Source organism: Hyposmocoma kahamanoa, unplaced genomic scaffold, assembly GCF_003589595.1.
Source record: "Hyposmocoma kahamanoa isolate Upper Pololo Valley unplaced genomic scaffold, ASM358959v1 232, whole genome shotgun sequence".
Classification (NCBI taxonomy): domain Eukaryota; kingdom Metazoa; phylum Arthropoda; class Insecta; order Lepidoptera; family Cosmopterigidae; genus Hyposmocoma; species Hyposmocoma kahamanoa.
The window spans coordinates 6,368,641-6,388,523 of record NW_020653750.1 but is presented as its reverse complement, the minus strand read 5'-3'; the positions used below and the strand labels follow the sequence as shown (position 1 = coordinate 6,388,523).

The 19,883-nt window shown below is 37.1% G+C and overlaps 1 protein-coding gene across 4 annotated transcripts in view; it reads left to right on the top strand.

Annotated features, from left to right (window-relative positions):
- LOC113228399 (translation initiation factor IF-2) overlaps nt 1-19,307 on the top strand; it is a 32,671-nt gene extending 13,364 nt beyond the window's left edge. For 2 of the 4 annotated variants that reach the window (XM_026461677.1, XM_026461678.1), the window contains exons 2-5: nt 12,226-12,293; nt 16,243-16,377; nt 16,498-17,314; nt 18,458-19,304. In XM_026461677.1, coding sequence (XP_026317462.1) covers nt 12,226-12,293; nt 16,243-16,377; nt 16,498-17,314; nt 18,458-18,530 — 1,093 coding nt within the window. In that variant the 3' untranslated portion in view covers nt 18,531-19,304. Of the gene's footprint in view, nt 1-7,856; nt 7,996-12,225; nt 12,294-16,242; nt 16,378-16,497; nt 17,315-18,457 lie in introns of those variants that run through there. The other 2 variants (XM_026461680.1, XM_026461679.1) reach the window with 2 other exon arrangements.
- Nucleotides 19,308-19,883: the final 576 nt, after the last annotated feature.

Sequence of the window (19,883 nt, the reverse complement as noted above, 5' to 3'; positions counted from 1 at the left end):
TATTCACTCTAAGACGTCGTTATGTAAGTTAAGGTGAGTTGTCTTGTAGGTACGTTACTAAAAACCTAACGCCATATAAGTGCCGGAAGTTAACTCTCTTCCCATATAACTAACTAGTTAACTGTGGTATTACTTCTGCAGTGATTCCATTTCGGTTCCAGTCGAACGACTCAGCCAATAGGCACTGGAGGCAGTTTATTTTCCTGTACTCTACACCCTCGGCAATACCTGAATGCGATGTATTTCAGGAGACAAATCCAATATGCTACACTATTGTCAGTACCACGTGAATTATTCAACTCATGTCTTTAAACAAAATACTTACATTGATTAACATGTACGACCTGCATGTGTTTTTTATTAATTATAATGTACAATCAACAGCACATCAAGCTATACACTTTTGTTCGAATATCGCTTCCAGAGCAACGAAACAAGATCTATCAATTTTTAGCTTGACCTCCGGTGAAACTGTGTCTTAAGTTACATTTGTAAAATTTACAGAAAATAAATTAAGTTTTGTATTTAGGGCTATTGCGCACATTTGAAGAGCTCTTAAATGTTATGCTTATATTCAATACGCATTACGCCCTCTATAGAAAAATGAAGAAATGCGTGTCTTTGTTTTTCCGTATCAATTGCATTTTAAAATTGGTTTGGGAGCAAAACTTTATTTACGGCCATATTCTATTGTGTTATAGGTTTTGTTTTCATTTGACTACATCAAACGGCAAAGGGAGGGTTATATATGATAATAGCAGCGTATGTATTTATCGTAAGCCATGGTAACCTAATGGTGACCTACCGCATCTCATGCTGACGCCGTGAGTTTGAATTTGGCCTCTTGAGTTGCTCTAAAATACGTGGTAAAGGAAAACGTGATGAAACCTGCACGTCGAAGAAGATTCACAATCGTGGGCCAGAGTATGGGCGGACTATGGCCTAAACCGTCGCTTGAGAAGAAACCCATGCCTAGCAGTGGAACGTATATAGTATAGATGATGATTGTATTTATCATCACAAAACCAAAACTACTCACCTGATTTTAACGTGTGTAACGTCGTTGGATTTTTCTTGACCACGTGTTGTAGACTATACAATTTTTAAGAAAAATCCAATTCGGAATCCATGATACGTTAAAGTTAAGGAATGAAAGTTATAAAATTATAGACCTTTATAAAGAAACTTCATAAATACGTTAAACACGTGGTAACAAAGTACGATGTAGAACAATATTTTTTTACCTCTATCCTATTTCGCTTCTTGTTCATAACTATTTCAACCATAACATAAATACACCCTTACCCTGAGTATGAACAAAAACTACGTTCGTCATCATCAACCATATATAAATCACACGACTGGGTATATGGGTTTCCTCCCCCATTTAAATTTAGGTACCTATGCCGTTATCGTTATGGTATACTAGCAAAGGCTCAATAGTCAGAAATAATTTCTTTAGAATAAACTATAAACCGAGTAATGCCAAAAGCTTTAAAACAAAAACGAAAACGAATTTAATTTCGACTGGAATAAGTTGAAATGTTTCAGAGATAATAAGCATGAGAGGCCCCTCAATATTTATAAAGCAAAATGGCCACCTATTGCGACTCATTATCTCCGCTAATGTAAACGTACACAACTGCACTATTATTATTATTATCATTCTGCCGATATGCTAATTGTATTACAACTTACCTTGCGCGCTAAATATTTTAGTTTGCCGATTAAGGCGCGGCACCCATTGATTTTTCGGTAACAAATAGTAATATACCTTAAGTTATCACATTATAGTTCAAATTTGAGTGGTAATGGTCACAGCTACGAAAATAAAGCTGCGGTAAGCTGAGGGAATCCGAGCCGGCAGCATCCGGAATGCTTCGGGATGCTTGGCCAAAAGGTTATCGACCCAAAATATTCTCCTTCTTTGAATTCTATTCTTCTTCTTCAGCCTAAACTGCTACAGTACGTCCTAATCTGCCATTTTTAAATGTACTACTGGTAGTAGGTAAACCAAAAGCTTAAGACTATCCTGAACGCGATGTCGCGAGTGTATGCTTCGTCATATATGCCGTCAGTGTGGCCATCCATCCGTCCATCTGTCGTCCGTCCGTCCGTCCGTCCATCCATCGCCTTTGGATCAATACCTCGATTAATTCATCGATCCATCCATCGATCCATCCATCGATCCATCCGTCGATCCATCCGTCGATCCATTCGTCGATCCATCCGTCGATCCATCCATCGATCCATCCATTGATCTATCAGTCGATCAAACCCTCGATCCATCCACCGATCCATCCACGATCCATCATTCGATCCATCCATCGACACGTCCATCGATCCATCCAGAGATCCATCCATCGACCCATCCGTCGCTACATCCTTAGATCCATCCAACGATCCATCCATCGACTCATCCATCTATCCATCCATAGATCCATCGTTCGATCCATACGGCGATCTGTCCGTCGATCCATCCATCGATCCATCCATAGATCAATCCTTCGATCCATCCGGCGATCCGTCCGTTGATCCAACCTTTGGATCAATACCTCGATTAATTCATCGATCCATCCATCGATCAATCCATCGAACCATCTATCGATTTACCCATCGATACATCCATCGACCAATCTATCGATCCATCCATCGATCTATCCGTCGAACCATCCAGCGACCCATCGACCCAACAGTCGATCCATCCTTTTTTTTTTGTTTTTTTTTTGACGGGGGGGAAATCTTTATGAGCCCAGGGAGACTCAGGAGTTATGTGGGGACTCTCCCTCCAGACTGGAGGGCCTACCCCACTAAAACCCCCCCGGGTTTCCCTCTCGCTGGTTGAGTTGGCGCCGTGGGATCAGTGAACATTCACCACGACGCCGCCCGGCCGCCCTAGCTTACGCCAGGGCTCCCGCACCAACGGAGAGGCGAGTCGGTTGTCCTCCGACCCGCCCCCAAGACGAGTGAGGCCGTGCAATGCAGACTCCGGAGTCAGTCGATCCATCCTTAGATCCATCCAACGATCCATCCATCGATCCATTCATCGCAACATCCATCGATCCATCCATCGATACATCCATCGATCCATCCAGCAATCCATCCATCGACCCATCCGTCGTTCCATCCTTAGATCCATCCAACGATCCGGCCATAGACACATCCATCGATCCATCCATCGAACCATCCATCGAACCATCCATCGATCCATCCATCGATACATCCATCGACCCATCCATAGATCCATCCATCGATCAATCCATCGATCCATCCATTGATCCATCCAGCGATCCATCCAGCGATCCAACCAGCGATCCATCTATCGATCCATCCATCTATCTATCTAAGTAAGGCTAAACTTACGGACTATCCATATAATGGGGTCACCACACTTATACCATCAGTCTGTTTTTGTCCTAATAAGAATGTGTAAATCTAGGAACTAAACAAAGACGAAGAAGAAGACTCTAAAGAGCTTTAAAACTCTAAAAGCTCTCTAAAGAGCTTACATACCTATAACAAAAACCACTTCTTACTACTTAGCATGCTGTGGTAGCCTTGCGATATGAATAAAGCTGTTATATTTTGATTGTACTTTATTTAGTTCCACTCTGTAATAAACTTAATGAATGTTGGTAGATTGACGTCAGAAATTTATAGAACGAACGTGGACAGAAGCGTGGCGAGCTGTAGACCTCGGCGTACATAATATCTCAATCAGATTGGGATGTCCTTAAAAGGTGGGGTCAAAAGTACCAAGAACAACGGGCGTGTATGAAGAGACTGGTGGGAATGGAGGTTTGTCTGGAGCGTAGTAGGTGGAGGTCCGTAGTGTTAACGAAAGCTATATCAATCAAAAATAATAATAAATTATTATATTTACTACCTGCAATAACTATCAGATTAAAAGAAATAAGATACCGATTCGATATAATCAATAAAAACACTATGGCAACACTGAAAGATATTAGTAGGGTAGTCGAAAAAGAACGATAGGATGAATTAACGGGCAAAAAGTTATTTTTCTAACATATTTACGGGTTTTAAGGGATTACATAGCGGATTACAATTAATGTATGTTTATAGGTTTTATTTTCAAATTATTATGCTTATACTTATAACAGTCCCTTCTTACCCCGGTGGGAGACAGGTGTGATAGGTGTGTGTGGTGTGTGTGAGGTGAATGATATGTATATATGCACTCTGCTATCCATTCTAGATTAATTAAATTACTCTAAACACTAAAGAGGACTTATAAATCTTGAATATACTAGAATTGTGGATGAATACGAGAAATGTATAATAATGTAAAAATTTAACCATAACTCTTGACCGTTTTCTAATTTTGCTCTTTGGCTATGTTAGGTTGTAGTATGTTAGTCGAAACGAACTAAAAGGCCATAAACTGGTAAGTTAAATATCTGTGTTACTACTGCTTACAAACACACATACGTTTTGATTACATCGTGTTACAATTTCATTACATAAATTGTATAGTAAATTGAGTTCTTCAACTGAGTACAGAATGTACTACCAACAAAGTTAAAGCTTTCCCAGTCCCAAAACATTTTCGTTTGCAAGCAAAGATTCTAGCTAGCCCCGCCTCTTATTTTGTTGACGTTTTTTTTAGTGAAAAACTTTTCTTTACAATAAAAATAAGATGTAGCATCATAAACATCATTTGTTTTCAAGAACAAGCAAGGTATTGTTGCTGCTACTGATCGCCTGCAAGCAAAAATAACTCTTAAGATAGCAACGCGTCTATTTTCCTGATGTGTACCTACAACAAAATAAGTACAACTTGTTTTATACTTAAGTATATTTCTATACATTGTGTATCTAGAAAAACCTTTTAAGGATAAGTAGACACAAAGTATTATACAATATTTACTCGTAAAGAAAAGTGATCGCTTCTCCTCAAACAATGACTTCACTACTTCGTTGTCACTTTGTAGCACGGCACTTCTGTCTTAAATTCCTCTGTATATAGATGTCGAACGTTACTTACTTGCTAGTTTCTAGATACACTCCTAACGTGCAATTCTAGTGTTTGAGCACTGCCAGGCGTTAGTCAAACGTTTTCTGAGATTGAGATAAAGCGTCTTTGTGATAAGCCGTGGTAGCCTAATGGTTTGTCCTACCGCCACTCAAGCTGAGGCCATGAGTTCGAATCCGGGCTCGCAACTCTCAGGTTCACGGAATTTATGTACGAAATTTAATTACAGATTTACCATGAGCTTTTCGGTGCATGAAACCTGCATGTCGAACAAGGTTCACAACCCTCGGAAAACATGTAACGACCCCAACTCGCTTTGGGCCAGCGTCTCTGACTATGGCCTAAACACTCACCTGAGAGGAGACCGGTGCCTAGTAGTGGGACGTATTGCTCACTTTAGATAAAGCGCTTTTGTGAATGAACGCTTATCTGATTCTCGCAATATCGCATCATCGTGTATTCAGACAACCGGTCTTTTCTTGGAACTCGAAAAAAAACCCGGCAAACACGTTCTCTATTATCTATACAACACATACATAAAATATAGATAACGAGATCATGTATCAAAATAAACTTCGTACTTAAAAACACGAGTTTTCTTATGGTCGTATTCCAGAACTCTACTCAATGCTCAAGTCAGGATCTGAGTATGATTTCAAGCACTAGAAATCATACTCAAGTCCCTGCCATTAGGGTTGTATTTCCAGTGCTTAAATCGAAAAGCAAAAGAATTGGTTAAGATCGTAGCAAGAAGTTATTGTAAGAGAACATATCAAACTTGACACTCTTTGGTCTAACGCTATGGATGCGGAGGTAGAACCAATTTGGGAAATGTATTTTTTATAAATTCATAATGGTCTGGGAGTCCCGCTTAGTGCCCCCGAGTGAATTCCGTTTCTCTGGTAGGTATTCATAGTACAGGGAATTCCATAGTTTGATACCAAGCAATTGGTGTGGTTGTCTGGCGCATTAATTATTTACTGTACAAAATTTTACCAAAGTTTTATCAGTCAACACCAACAAGAAATCTCGAAATTCGGGATGAGATAGTTTTTCATCGTCTGAAACCGTTAGGGCGCGTTTATTCGCGCGCTCACGCGACCGAACTTTCATGGCAAAATACGCTCTATTTATTTAGCTTTTACGTTTTAACTTAAATGAGAGGCTGGCTTGTCTTTGATCTACGCGGAGGTCGTGCAGTTGTATTATTCCAAGAAATTTAAATATTGTTGCCTAGTAAATAGAATTCAGATTCGCCATTAATGTACGTGAAAGCGTGGTATCTGGACGGTTACCGCGCGGCGGCCGAACGAAAACTTTCGCATTTTAGTTGGGCGCTTACTGTCAAATAAGTAATACTCGACTAAATTGAAAGACAATGTCAAGTATGATGCTTCATTCGCATCATGCGTAATTTGCTCAGGTATTACTTATTTCACAGTAATGGTTTCGGACGGATGTCCGACGGAGAACGAGAGTACAGGGCCTGGAACCTAGAACAAAAGTACCGAGTCACACTAATTTTCTTTGTGAAAACGCTATTTAGGCGTTGGTCCAAAATTGGAACTCTCGTTTAAGTGCAGAATAAGGAAGTTAATGCTTACATTATTCCGTACGTACTTGTAGCTTCTCTTACGACAAATAGGATGGAGGAAACAAATTAAACTAAGTGCAAAATATATTGACCTTCTTGAAAATACATCAACTAATTCTTAAAGTTTAAAACTGAGAACTCCATAAAGGAAAATGGACGCAGGAAAACAGGAAATTAATTGTAATTGTGAGCAATAATCTTTGCTACGTGATTCAATATTTATGTTGGCGGCTGTGTAATTAGTTGTACTTGACCAAGCATACTATTAATATATAAAATAAAACATAATTAAATACATTGATTTGAAGGAACACGATATTTTTTTATAATTTTGAGTTAATTTGAACTGGCAAAAACATTCCATTGGACTTATGAAATAAAAACATTTGTGAAAAAAAGCAAATAATAATCATATTCTAGCTGAAGCAAATTTGCTCAAAATACATCGGTTATTTTCGGATTACTATTCACTATCTAATTTCCTTGGCAATTTTTATTAATTACCTAAGTATTCGAATACATTCTCATAAAATATTATTTAATATTCCAGCATGGTATCACCTACACTAATACTGTTTTATATTTCACGGTTATACGTATATTTCGTGATAATAAAAATTGCCACGGAAATTAGACATAACACCAACCTGAAAAGACTCATACCTTTAGGTATCGAAGATTTTATTGATATATTCACTGAACAGCTAAACCTTCTTTCGAATAACCGTTAACACTTTAATTTAATCCCAAAATTGGAGTTCAATAAATCTTATACACCCATAACAAAGATAATTTTGACTCAGTTTACATAATAAACCATACATTTATTATGTTTCATGCGTAAATGGGCCAAGTTTTGACACTAATTGCTGTAATTCTAAGCTTCTGTAATAGACGCGACCCCTACCAGCTACCTATATCAAATATAAATAAGGAATAATCGATAATCGAAAGTTTTTCTCCTTATTGACGTCGGGGAAAAGTCAGAAGTTAGTAAGACCTTCACTTATTTGAGTTCCAGTCAAACTAATAAATAAGTTTACTACTGCCAGCAAGAGATTCTTCATTACATGTATTCATATTCGTATTGCGTATATATTTATGAGAAGATACAATATAGCTATTCCCGACTTAAACGTATGATAACATCTGTTTACATATTATTAAATTTTCAACGTCACAATACTTAGCTTATTTCTTAGAATGAGTAACGAGTGTGATCTCATTTACAACATACCCAGTGTTATCACGGCACAGTCGTTGCCACTGAGTTGAGAAGCCAAGTTTGTATTTATCACCATACTGGACTTTAACGGCGCAAATTTTGCGCGATAATACATTTAACCAGTGATATTCCGACCTTCATTAGTGCTGTGATAATTTTGACAAATTTATCTCCATTCTGGTGAGCGCTACGTGTGCTATTTATTTATATTTATATGAGTTTTATGTTCCCGTGAGCGCCTCATTATAGTGCAGACGAACTTAGTAATGAAACTGTTCATGCAGTTTAGTAGGTACTTTTCGGTCATTTCACTCCCACGAGGCTTATTGTTAGCGCTATAGGAAGGAAGCCCAGGTTGAAAATACGGAAGGAGAACATTTTTTGTTCGTGACATTAAAACAAAATTTAGCTTAATGAGACCCTTTTCAGCTTCATCCTACGTAATTAAACTACACTGTGCCATACATAAGTACAGTTACTGAAAATGCATAAGTGTAAGAAAGAAGATTAACTGGGATTTCATATCTTGAAGCAACGGCAGTAAGAGCTTTAAATCCCGACCACAAATGTGGGTGCAGCGAATGTGCTTAGTTAGGTGAGAACGAAAATCTGTGCAAAGCGCTCGCGATTCCTCCGAGCATTTTTATCTGGCGTCGTCACACGGGCATGAAGTGTGAACACGCCAGAGATTTCCGCCGATATAAATCCCGGTAAGCGACACCCTTACTTTCCGCCCGTCGCGTGCTCCGTACAATCCCTGAATTTGTGGGGACTCCGTACCGGCGGCGATGCACCGCGCTCAGAATTTGAACGCGTAAAATCCCTCTACCCACTAAGGCGCTTTGTTTGGCTCTTCTCACATCATAGATCACGTTTTCGGAATCTGTCTCTGTTTGAGCACAATTGTGCTTCGTTGTTGGAATAATGTACCGTGAAAATTTAACTAGCCATCCAAACAATAACAGGGTAGATGAAAATTGCGAGGAGTGTAGTGCCGGCCGGGATGCGGTTTGGTATGGTTTGGCAGACGGCTGAAGCGCGGAGGTGACAGGCGGACCGTTAACACGGCCGTTACAGGCTCAAGTGATATATGAGCTGCGAAGTGGCTCGGTGCCGCTGTCACTTCGCGTTCCGCCGACGCGCCGCACCGCACCCGCAAAAAGATAAAAAGGATTCCGAAATACGATTCACAAGTGGGCTGCCGGAAATGGGTAGAAAGTTACCGAGAGCGGCTTTATGTCGGGCAATATATCTTTCGTATCGCTATCCAATTTCTGCTCTATGGCATGTAATATCCTCCGGAATCCTTTTAATTTTTACATTCACACCCTTTTTAATCAACGCTTGCCCATTAATTCTAATCTCGACTAGCGTACCTGGAAATGAACCCGAATTTTTACAGTCAAGCAAACGCATATGAGTGCCTACGTCAACACGACATTATGCTGCCCTGACCTAATCTTCATTAGCACAGCAAACATTTCGTATCCCTGGGTCCCTTGTGTCAATAGCATGTTGGCCCACGCGAAACAAATTTTAAATAATTTCATCTCTCCAAGATTTCATATAATTTTATGAAAGTTAGTTCATAAAAATAGATCAAATTTTTAGACTCTTGAACAAAGCTGGTTTGCGTGACTACCGTGACCCTCGCCTTCGACCCGAAGGGCGCACCCCGTCACGCCACCACCGCACTTCATTCCGTGATTTCGTACCAGCGCGGTGGATTAGTCGAAAATTGTCCCTTAAATTATGTGGTGCAAAAATTTATTTAGTGACTGTGTTTTCTAATACGAAAGTAGTTTTAATTATACAACCATTTGTTTGCAATAACGAATTTATGGAATATAATGTGGTATCTATTAAATTCTTACGAAATCTATAAACATTTAGGAAGTTTCACAATCGATTTTACTTATTGACATTGTTGGTCAATGCTTGTTTGTATATGTGTTATATAACTTTTGCTCGCTATTATTGTTTCAGATATTTGTATAATTTTGTTTATGTAGTTAGCAATTTGCTTATTCATTGTGTTTTTATTCTACATCGTACAAAGGTTATAGAATATTTCTTTAAAGTCATCCCAGTCTTACTGTGTAAGACTCCAAATTTCGTTAACCTCCCAGAGCGTTTTACAAATTGGTTTTTATTGAAGGAGCACATAAAGCAAACGTATCTAAAATTTCTCATTGTGGCAGTGGCTTCGAATTTTCAATAAAGCGAGACAAGTATCGCGGCAAGCGTTTTACTTACCTGAACGTAGTTGGTAACGAGGTTATACGGGAACAGTTTCTGTGAAATTGCTCGGGGAATGCTGCTGAGTTAGGTGTCATAAAGTTTCAGCGTTGGACAGACGTGTGCAGCGTAGGAAATACACGTGTCGACGAGCTATTTCATAGTGCAGAGACGCATTCGTACAATGCGGCTGATTTACCCAGGACCGAACACAGAAAGAAACTTAATAGATGTAGAGAATATTTCGAAAACTGCTATCGCAGTTGTGCAAATGTAGTACTGGATTATTTAACAAAATACAAAAACTTATGCTGCTATTAGTTAGTTGTCGTTCCTGTTTGTTGTTCGTAAGTAGTTAATTTGCAAAAAGTTTTTGCTAAGTAACAAGTAACGGTATTCTAGAAATAATTTATATCGATATTGTTTATTATTTTTATTAAGAACTTTCCTAACGCCGGGGCTGTTTTTGTAAATCCAACATTGTTAGGACTCTTTCCACAAACTGTAACTGCCAAGCATCCGTCAAGGAACTTAATGAAATGTTACAGTTAAACTGGACGGCTACTCCTTCCTTTGTATCTCCCTGTTTAATCTTTACTTTGTATGCAACGTACACGCTACTGAACGCTTCATAAACAGCAATATATACTGAATCTCTGCTTAACTAAACAACTCAACTTGAACAAGAGATATTGGCATCCTCCTTATTATACTGAAAGCTAAAGATAGTAAGAATGGCAATAACGTAAACCTAAACTCGATATAGTTACGTCAAAATATAAACAAACCTGAAAACTTATTATGTATAATGCTAAATATTGTTGTATAAAGTGCAATCATCGAAAAGCTATTTTGTCTGCATTAAGCTGACGCACAAGTTCTGGTTCCGAGAAACTGTTTACCACTAACGTCACACATAGGAAACAGCAATAAATAAGCCACAGGACTCGTCGGTTTGGATTATTATGAAAAATAGCAAACTGCAAATTGTTTTCAGTCGAGCGAACGCAATGAAATTAAATTATAGGAAATGCCGTTGTCGCTTGTTATACAATTTCAGTACCAGCCGCCGTAGGCAGACTGCACTTGTATCGACACTCTGCTATACAAATACACACCTAGATCAAGTTTTTTTATTTAGCCCTTTAGTCAGGTGACTTTCGTGTACGTTCTCATTGTAAGCAATGAACATCATTATAATCACTTTTCAGGTACCCTTTGCCTAACTTCTTATGACTTTGATATTATGATTAATATGATAAATTGGAACGCACTGTTCCAATTTGTCATATTAATATATTATAGTGTATTAATATGATAAATTATTCAGTATCTTCATATGTGTGCAGTTTTTTTTAACAAGGTACTGAAAGACGGAAAGGATTATAGATATGAGATGGATTTTGAACTTCACCGATTCGTTTCAGAGATAAAAATCTCGAACTTGCACAGTAGTAAAATTGTGCAATAATCAAACTTTGTCCTTTCATTTCGCATTCTCCACTTACAGATGCAATGCAGAGAAAAAACTTTGATTTATTTATAAATTTAAAAACAATTACATTCCGGTAACTTTAGAGAAATTTGGTACCTAAAGTTTTATTGTCACCTAAAAATAGCAAATTTCGCTGATTTTGCTTAAAAATAAAAATGAAACTAAATAAGGTTTTTAAATCCGATTAGAGGGATTGTAGATGTCCATTCACTGAACCCAGATAAGTTAGTAACTAATTTTACTAAAAATGTCAATTACATTACTTATGGTGAAGGGCAGTATACCTCGTGTAGCGGACTGTATCAATGGGTTAAAGGGTGGGTGCTAACAACGAGTGAGCAAGACCAAAGCAAATGTACTTACAGCTTATTAATTTATTAGAAAACACGTATAGCTTTCAAAGCAAAACAGCAAACAAAAGTCGAGAAAAGGCGCCAAAAACTATCACATTTAAATTTAGAATTTAAATATAAAACTAAAAATCAACTGCCCACTTTTAGCTCAAGCAATTTTCACTGTCTACTTACGTCTTATAGATCAAAAGTTATGAGTCTGTGACAGACATAAGAGTGTCGTAATAGAGACTTTTTATACAGAACCCTCCGGCACATGAAGAGCGTTCATATTTCACCGGATTTTTTCGCAACTGATGGTATAAATTTAGCTTTTTGTTTCAGAGTCACCATGGATTGGCGAACGACTGTAGTTACTCTTTGTTTGGTGCTCTACGTTGATGGATTTTCCAGTGAGTAATACAATTCTACTTATATTATTATATGGAGTGCTATAAACAGAATTACAAAGCAGCACGATATTGACTTTTTCAATATTTCACCGACCAACTTAAGCTACTACTCTGTAATCAGTGTTTGTTTTTTTTATTTCCCTTAAATAGGTAATCCAAGTAAGAATTTCTCCTTTTGATTTATTTCTGCTAAGTGTTTGTACAGTTCTAATGTAAAGTTTAACTGTGATCTGTGGAAACTTGTAATTGGCCATCTATTTTATTATTCTAAAACTATTTATATGCCTAGCTGTTAGTTTCCCTAAAATTGTAAAATAAAATAAATAAAAATGGCCTTTCTCTCAAGTTCTCTTTTTTTAATTGTTTTGATTGGAAGTTGCTTTATTAAAAGCGATTCGTCTGTGGTTTTCGTCTACATTTTTTGTATCCTCTACTCTTTACTTATGTACAATGCTGTATTGTCCTATAATCACCTATATGAATTACAAAGAAAAGAACTTACAAGTGGTGTAAATAGAAGAGCTATGTAGAGAAATTTCTTCCCACAACCTTTGAACTGAATTGGTTTCCCAATTAGAAATGCTATTTAAATAGCCGAATAGATGGTTCTACGAAACGTTTATGTAGGTTAATTTCAATGGTGGTGGTGGCGTGGTTTCTAGGAAATTTGTATCAAAAGAACGATGAAATTACAATGTAAGTTTAAATCATAACCAGAGATGGGCAGTGGGTTAAAACCCAATCAACCCGTCCTGGTTTTAACCCAAAGCGACAGGTTTTAGTCCATTTCTACCCAAAATTGTGGGCAGAAATGGCGATAGTGGAATACGGAAAAATTCCATACTTATTACAAATTTCGATGTAAAAATCTTTCCTGAATCCTATGGATTCTCACTACTAAGGATGTACATTATGATTCTATTTTTACCAAAATCGATTCAAGTGCATACGACCAAACGATTTTATGTATCGAATTATTTCAATGCGATTTTCAAGCAAACCTGAATCTGTTTATAGTAGAAAGGCTTTCTTTAAATTGTAAATTACTTTTTGATGTGATCGGAAAGCCATAAACATTTTGTAATAATATTATTAAATTTGAACAAAACTCGATTTACAACAAATGTTTAGTTTAAATAGTTTTTGCCTTCGATTTTGGTCATTAATGGGATTTAACCCAGCATTAGCAAAATGCCGGTTACAACCCGGACACTCGCTCATCTCTGATCATAACAGATTAATAATAAGAGATTAATCTAGAAGTACTTAATAATGAACAAAATTGAAAATCAAAAATAAATTGGTCCAAAGAAACGTTTTAACTTCACTAAAATATATCATGTATCACGAAAATCATCGAAATATATCTCCTACAGTTTTCGATTGAAATATTGACTCTAAAGCGATGGTTCAGCCTTCCCTGCCCGAGTCACGTAGCACCCCGAAGATTGGCGTAAGATATGGCTCGGATCCATTACCTAATGCACACATAAACCGCGCGCCTGAAAGTAACAAAACAACTTATGACTTACGGTGTCGGTGACTGCACGTTTACTCGGAAATTACGGACGTTTTTTGTCTCAAGAGACCGGCATTTATTCTTTAATTTTTCTGTCTTACATGGATACTGGCATCGTAAGAAATTTCCAATACAAATTAATCCTAAACAATATTTGTAATCGCCTAGTAGTAAACAGTCTTACAGTGGGATAAACATTTTTTTTTATTTGTAACGTTTTGTGCTCAACAATTATGACTGGTAAATTATAAATCGCAGAAACTTATCGTTTTTTTTGGCTTTGCTTTATATAATTTAATTATAAAATATACTAATGAACCGAACAAAAGTAACTCGGCAACTTGTTATTACTTTCCATAATCAACTCTTTTTTGGGTTTCTCAGGTCCGTTTTTTTTTGGCATAGAAACGCGTAATATGAAATTCAAAGAAATTTTCTCGACTCCGCGTTAAATTACACGTGTGGGATCCCAGTCTCTAAAGTAACGAAACAATGAGTTATGATCCGACCTTATGAAGCTCTTTTTATTTGTTTTTATTGCCTGTAAAATCGCACTTGCTGAGTGGCAAATGCCATACTTCCAGAATTTCCCACCCCACTCTTAGCATCAAATGTATTCGCTATAAAAACACACTTGACTTCCATATTTCGGGAAACAAATCGTGTTATTCTTACTCAAGAAATAAGCGTGAATTGTTCATTAAATGTTAACCAATTCTTGTATGAAAATACAGTCAATGAAATGACACTCTTTGTTTGCAGCAGTGGATCGTATCAATGGGTTCATGACGATTATGTTTGATAGAAAAATAATTACTGAATTGATTGAAAATTCATTATTATTGTATATAAACTATCTGCTTCTATACAGCAACTTTTTGTGAGAAAACCCCAATTTTAGCATGCCTTTTATTGATTTATACGTTTCCAAAACACGTTTGAAATGTTTTATTGTTTCTCTTGTAATAGTATTGAACCTTATCCGCCTATCTCTCTGTCCCTCCGTCCTCAGATCACGTCCTTAGATTTTTTATCCCTGGAAATTCTTCCCGCCCTTATATTTACATAATACAGAAGGCTTGTACTTACAATGGAAAAACAATTCAGTGAAAAAACTTTTCCGCTTCGGTTGGTTTTTATTACGTGTGATATTGAGTCGTGTGAGCACCCAATTCGTGTGGAAAATATAGTTTATAATCTTGTTTATGTATGTAATCATAACAATCTTTCTCTTTCTCGGCTCTTTTGTGTACCTGCAAATAGTGCTTAGCTCATTTATTGCTAGTGACTTGATACGGTACCGTAGCACTTGACCACCATGACCACCAACCCGTACACATCTCATAGCTTGGCAGAGAACTTAAACCTATAGAAGTGTGGCCACTCGCTGGCTTAATACGGGTTGGAGGCTTCACACCTCTTAAGAAGAATAATGTGAACCAGTTGTGAAGGTTCTAATCGAAAGTACAGTCAAGAGCACATCAAGCTTGACACTTTGTACTTTGGACCGTTCTTATCGTAAGCGGCATAGCGTTGGATTTAAGTCTTAAGGGTAAAGCGTGCCGTGCTCTTGACCCTATACAAGTACAGTAAAGTACAAGAAGGCAAGCGTACTCCCAATACTACCTACGCCTATATCTCATTCCATAATCATCGTTTGTAAACAGTTAAAAAAATATGTAAATTTAATTATTTACACTTCGCGACGATATTCATGTGCTATAGTCTGTATTTTTTGAAGACGGAATAAAATGACATTTGCTGGGTTGCCTGTGCCTGTTTTCATAAAATTTTAAATACTCGTGTATTTGTTGTCGACAGTTTTATCGGTAGATTGTGAAAGAAGGTAAAATTTTACCAAAAATGTCTGAATTGTGAAAATTACGACATTCTATGATTACTATAATTGCGTTATTGCCTCCTTCATTATTATTTTAACAATTAGCCTTTTAGTATCGAAATACATTTTTATTGCATAAGCGTAACCAACATTCAGTCGAAAGTCGATAAAATATTTATCGACAGCAATCACTAGCTGCTTGCAAATGGGCAACACTTTTGCGCAATGAACTGTAATTTTACTCCCATCTTCAAAGAAAACAGACTTCTTATCCATTATGATTGCCCTCGTGGTGAAAGAATTTGCTAATCCGCGTAAGGTATTTTTGCCCAGGGAGCGCCAGACATACGAAAAGAATTGTACGTCGTGCAGGGAGGCTCCTTTCGTGTAACTAGTTAATGTTTGCAGTAAATCCCTGATAAAGTTGACTGTTTATTTATTTATATATTTTCGACCACAAAGAGGTCTTTTAAGTAGATTTGGTTGAACGAAAATTTCGCAGATAAACTTTTCAAGATGAGGGAGCTAAATGAGCTAAAAATGTTTTCATGTCCCATTTAGCATCTTAATTATTCTATTTATTTTTTCAGAATACGGCCGCACGTGCAAGGATATCGGGTGCCTAAACAGCGAAGTATGTGTGCTAGCTGAGGACCCGTGCTCGTACGGCCAAAGTCGAGATTGTGGCACATACCCCACGTGTAAGAAGAAGTCAAAAGTTGAAGGTAACTGACTTTGTAAACTCAGTGCTACTGGCACAATGCCACCAAAAACCTGCAAGGTTTGAATTTTTTTTTAATATGAACAATGATTTACATAAATACCTATCTATTCGTTGGTTTCAGGATCTCATGCAGAACCAGCACCACCAGCACCTAGGCCTACAACACCTAAACCTCCCATGAGAGACTTTGACAGCCCTCCTCACTACCCACCCCCTGCACCTCCAGGCGGCCTCTCGCCGTACGGCGGTAGCTCAAACAACGGTGGAGGATCTCCCTATGGTGGAAATTCTCCGTACGGCGGACACTCACCATACGGCGGACAAAACGGAGGCGGCTCACCGTACGGCGGCAACTCACCTTACGGCGGAAACTCACCTTACGGTGGAAACTCGCCATACGGTGGCCAAAGTGGAGGAGGCTCACCCTATGGAGGAAGTAGCAATCCGTACGGAGGAAATTCTCCCTACGGAGGGAGCTCGCCTTATGGCGGAAGCTCGAACAGAGGGGGCAGCAATCCTTACGGAGGTAATAATTCTGGAGGATCTGGGTCTGGCGGGCGAGGTGGAAGTCCGCTCGACAGTATCTTAAACACACTGAATAAATACGCAAACGGCGGTGGCGGTAGCTCCGGTGGTAGCGGCAGCCACGGTACCAGTGGGTCAGGAGGCAGCGGTCTCTCCAGCATCTTCGGAAACATTCTCAACGACTTCTCTAAAAACGGTGGACTAAGTAATTTCTTTAATACCAACACACGGCCTATTATGGAAAACCCAAACTACCACTCATACAGCTCTAATTCGAGGAATTCTAACCCGCGAACTTATCCATCAGACCAGGCGCAAGGCCAATCGACGTACAAGAACTACGGGCATAATCAAAATCAGGCGCGTGGCGCGGCCACCACGCAAAAGCCTGTGTCCTACGGCTGGAATATCGGGTAAATAACGTCTAATCGTTGTGCAACTGGTGTGGTGTGGGCTTAAAGGTGTATTAATTTTATTTAATGCTTTCCTTTGGACCACTGCTTACTTTTACCTTGTGCATTACTCCCTATTTTCTGCACTAATTTTTAACTTTATATATTAAGAATTTTAAGACAATTCTAGGTATTGAAATACACACCCAATCAACAAATATATGCATAACTATTTAGTTATGCATATATTTGTATATAGATATTTATCTGCAGTAGTAGGGATACCTTATAAAATGCTTTTAAACAGATGCTTCAAATATAGATTGGTATTATTTAAGTTTTATTGCGAGTACATATATATTTTTGTAATAAACTTACTAAACACAAAGCAGTCACAAAATCGAAATAAATATGTATACCTAATATAAGACGCTAAGTTGAAATTATACTCAAAACCTTTGCTTTAAGACACATTTTTAATTATCTTGCTTATGAATATTATTATAACACTCAAGTATGGTTTTAGTCTTCTCAGACGAGGCAAAAATTTCGTTTGATATAATTGCATGCGTTCATTGGTAAGAGTGGTTTTGTAATTGTGTATATACATAATGAGAGATAATAACCGAGTGTGCCCTTTAAACTAGTTAACATAATCGGTAAAATAAAATTAACTAAAACTTTTTCAAAGGCAAGTATATAAAACCACACTGCTTTTAGATACTGTTACGGCCCCTCTCAAGTTGCGAAAAAAATATCAGCTGTGAAATGTGAAAGTGGTTTGATTTCAAGTCGTAAACTTGCGCTTTTAACAGATTTAGTTAATTTTCTTAAACCTTGTTAGACAATTATGGCAAATCCTGTCCTTTTATTCTAAATGAAACTAATCTCAACTTGACTCATATTTTCGTAAACTCTCTAAGAGGCTATAAATAAAGACTACCTAATATTATTATACACTATATTTGTGAATATTGGTATAGATTATGTCGCAAACATTTTTAATCTTTAAAACCTATTTTATTTTTGTGCACAATGCTTTATATAATTTGCATTATTAAGTTTGTTACTCTTTTATTTTGTATAGTATAACTTGTTTATAAGTAGAAAGTGCCATCCAAACTAAATAATCTTCTAATGTATTGTTCTGACGTTTCATTTCAGTGTGACAGTGGTTATGACGTACCTGATACAACAATACATCCAGAGTATAATACGGCATTCGATAACAATATAGTGTGATATATATCTTTGTTTGTTGTTGTTTGTTGTTTCAGAATTTTAAGTGTATAATATGTTGCCCAAGTGAAACCGCCCATTGTTCGCCCAATATTATGTTATTGCAATATCGATTTTTCGCTAAATTACACGCGAGATTGTAGTGTTTACACAAAATTGTTTGTGTATACATGATGATATAATATTGATGATTTAACAAACACGGGTGTTTTTTATTTTTAACAAGGTGCTTTTTTTCTTAGTATTGATCTTAATAGAGCTGGTGTTGATGCACACTGTACTAAATAGGCCTACTTGCGTGCTATTAGAAAACGAATAGGTACTACTGTACAAAAACATCGTGACTTTTTATATGGAACATGCAATTGTAGTTACCATAGTTGTTCACTTGCCAAGTTACCTCTTATATTTCCAACATAAAAGCCTTTATATTGTAATTTATTTTTATGTAACTTAACCGTATACAAGTAAAACTATACAAATTTTCAATGACAAGATAACTTTATTTGTAATTTTTAAAATTAGAGTAGTTATAGTTCGTATTTTATTATTCCTTAAAAAAAAATTGAGATTATATGTAAAATGTAATCATACAATATTCCACCTAATAATTATTGTTAATTTTGTTCTATATCGTAAAACATGAGCAATGTAATATAATTTTTCGAATATATAAAAAAAACTGTACTTCTTATGAGATTTCTAATACAAGCTAATCTAAAAAATCTGCACTTCTTATGAGCTTTTATTTCGTATGTACAACTTAACCTAAAAGGTGACTCTTTAATTACCATCAATATTTTTCTAGGCATTAGGTATCATTCAAATTTGATATTTGTAAAAAATGGTAGGTTAAATTTGGCCAATAAAATATATTTTCCACACTTTTTTTGGTGACACTACGCTTCTCGGGCAAATGAAAAAGAAAGAAACGCGAAGGCAGTGGGTCCTTGGACAAATCAACAATCAAAAGGAACTCACTGTCCTACATGCAAACTATACACAAACAAATTTTAATTTTAATGTTTCACGCTGGGAAATACCACACCGCGAGTTTGTTTATGTGAGATATTACATTTGAAACAGTGGAAATTTAATAATTTAAACATACAGGAAGCAAAGCAGAAACTGTTCTTCGCAATCTGGGATTCATAACGTAGTCGCTTCTAAAACCCAATAGCTAAACAAAAGAAGAAAGTTGCAAAAGAAAGCACTAGCGTAAAACCAGTCCGATATAAAACGTAAGAAGCGGGGTTGGGGATAATCGGGAAAGATGCTTATACATTTAAACGTCCTATGAAATGACAAAGTATCAGAGAGTATAATAAAAACTTAAAAGTTTATTTTTAGT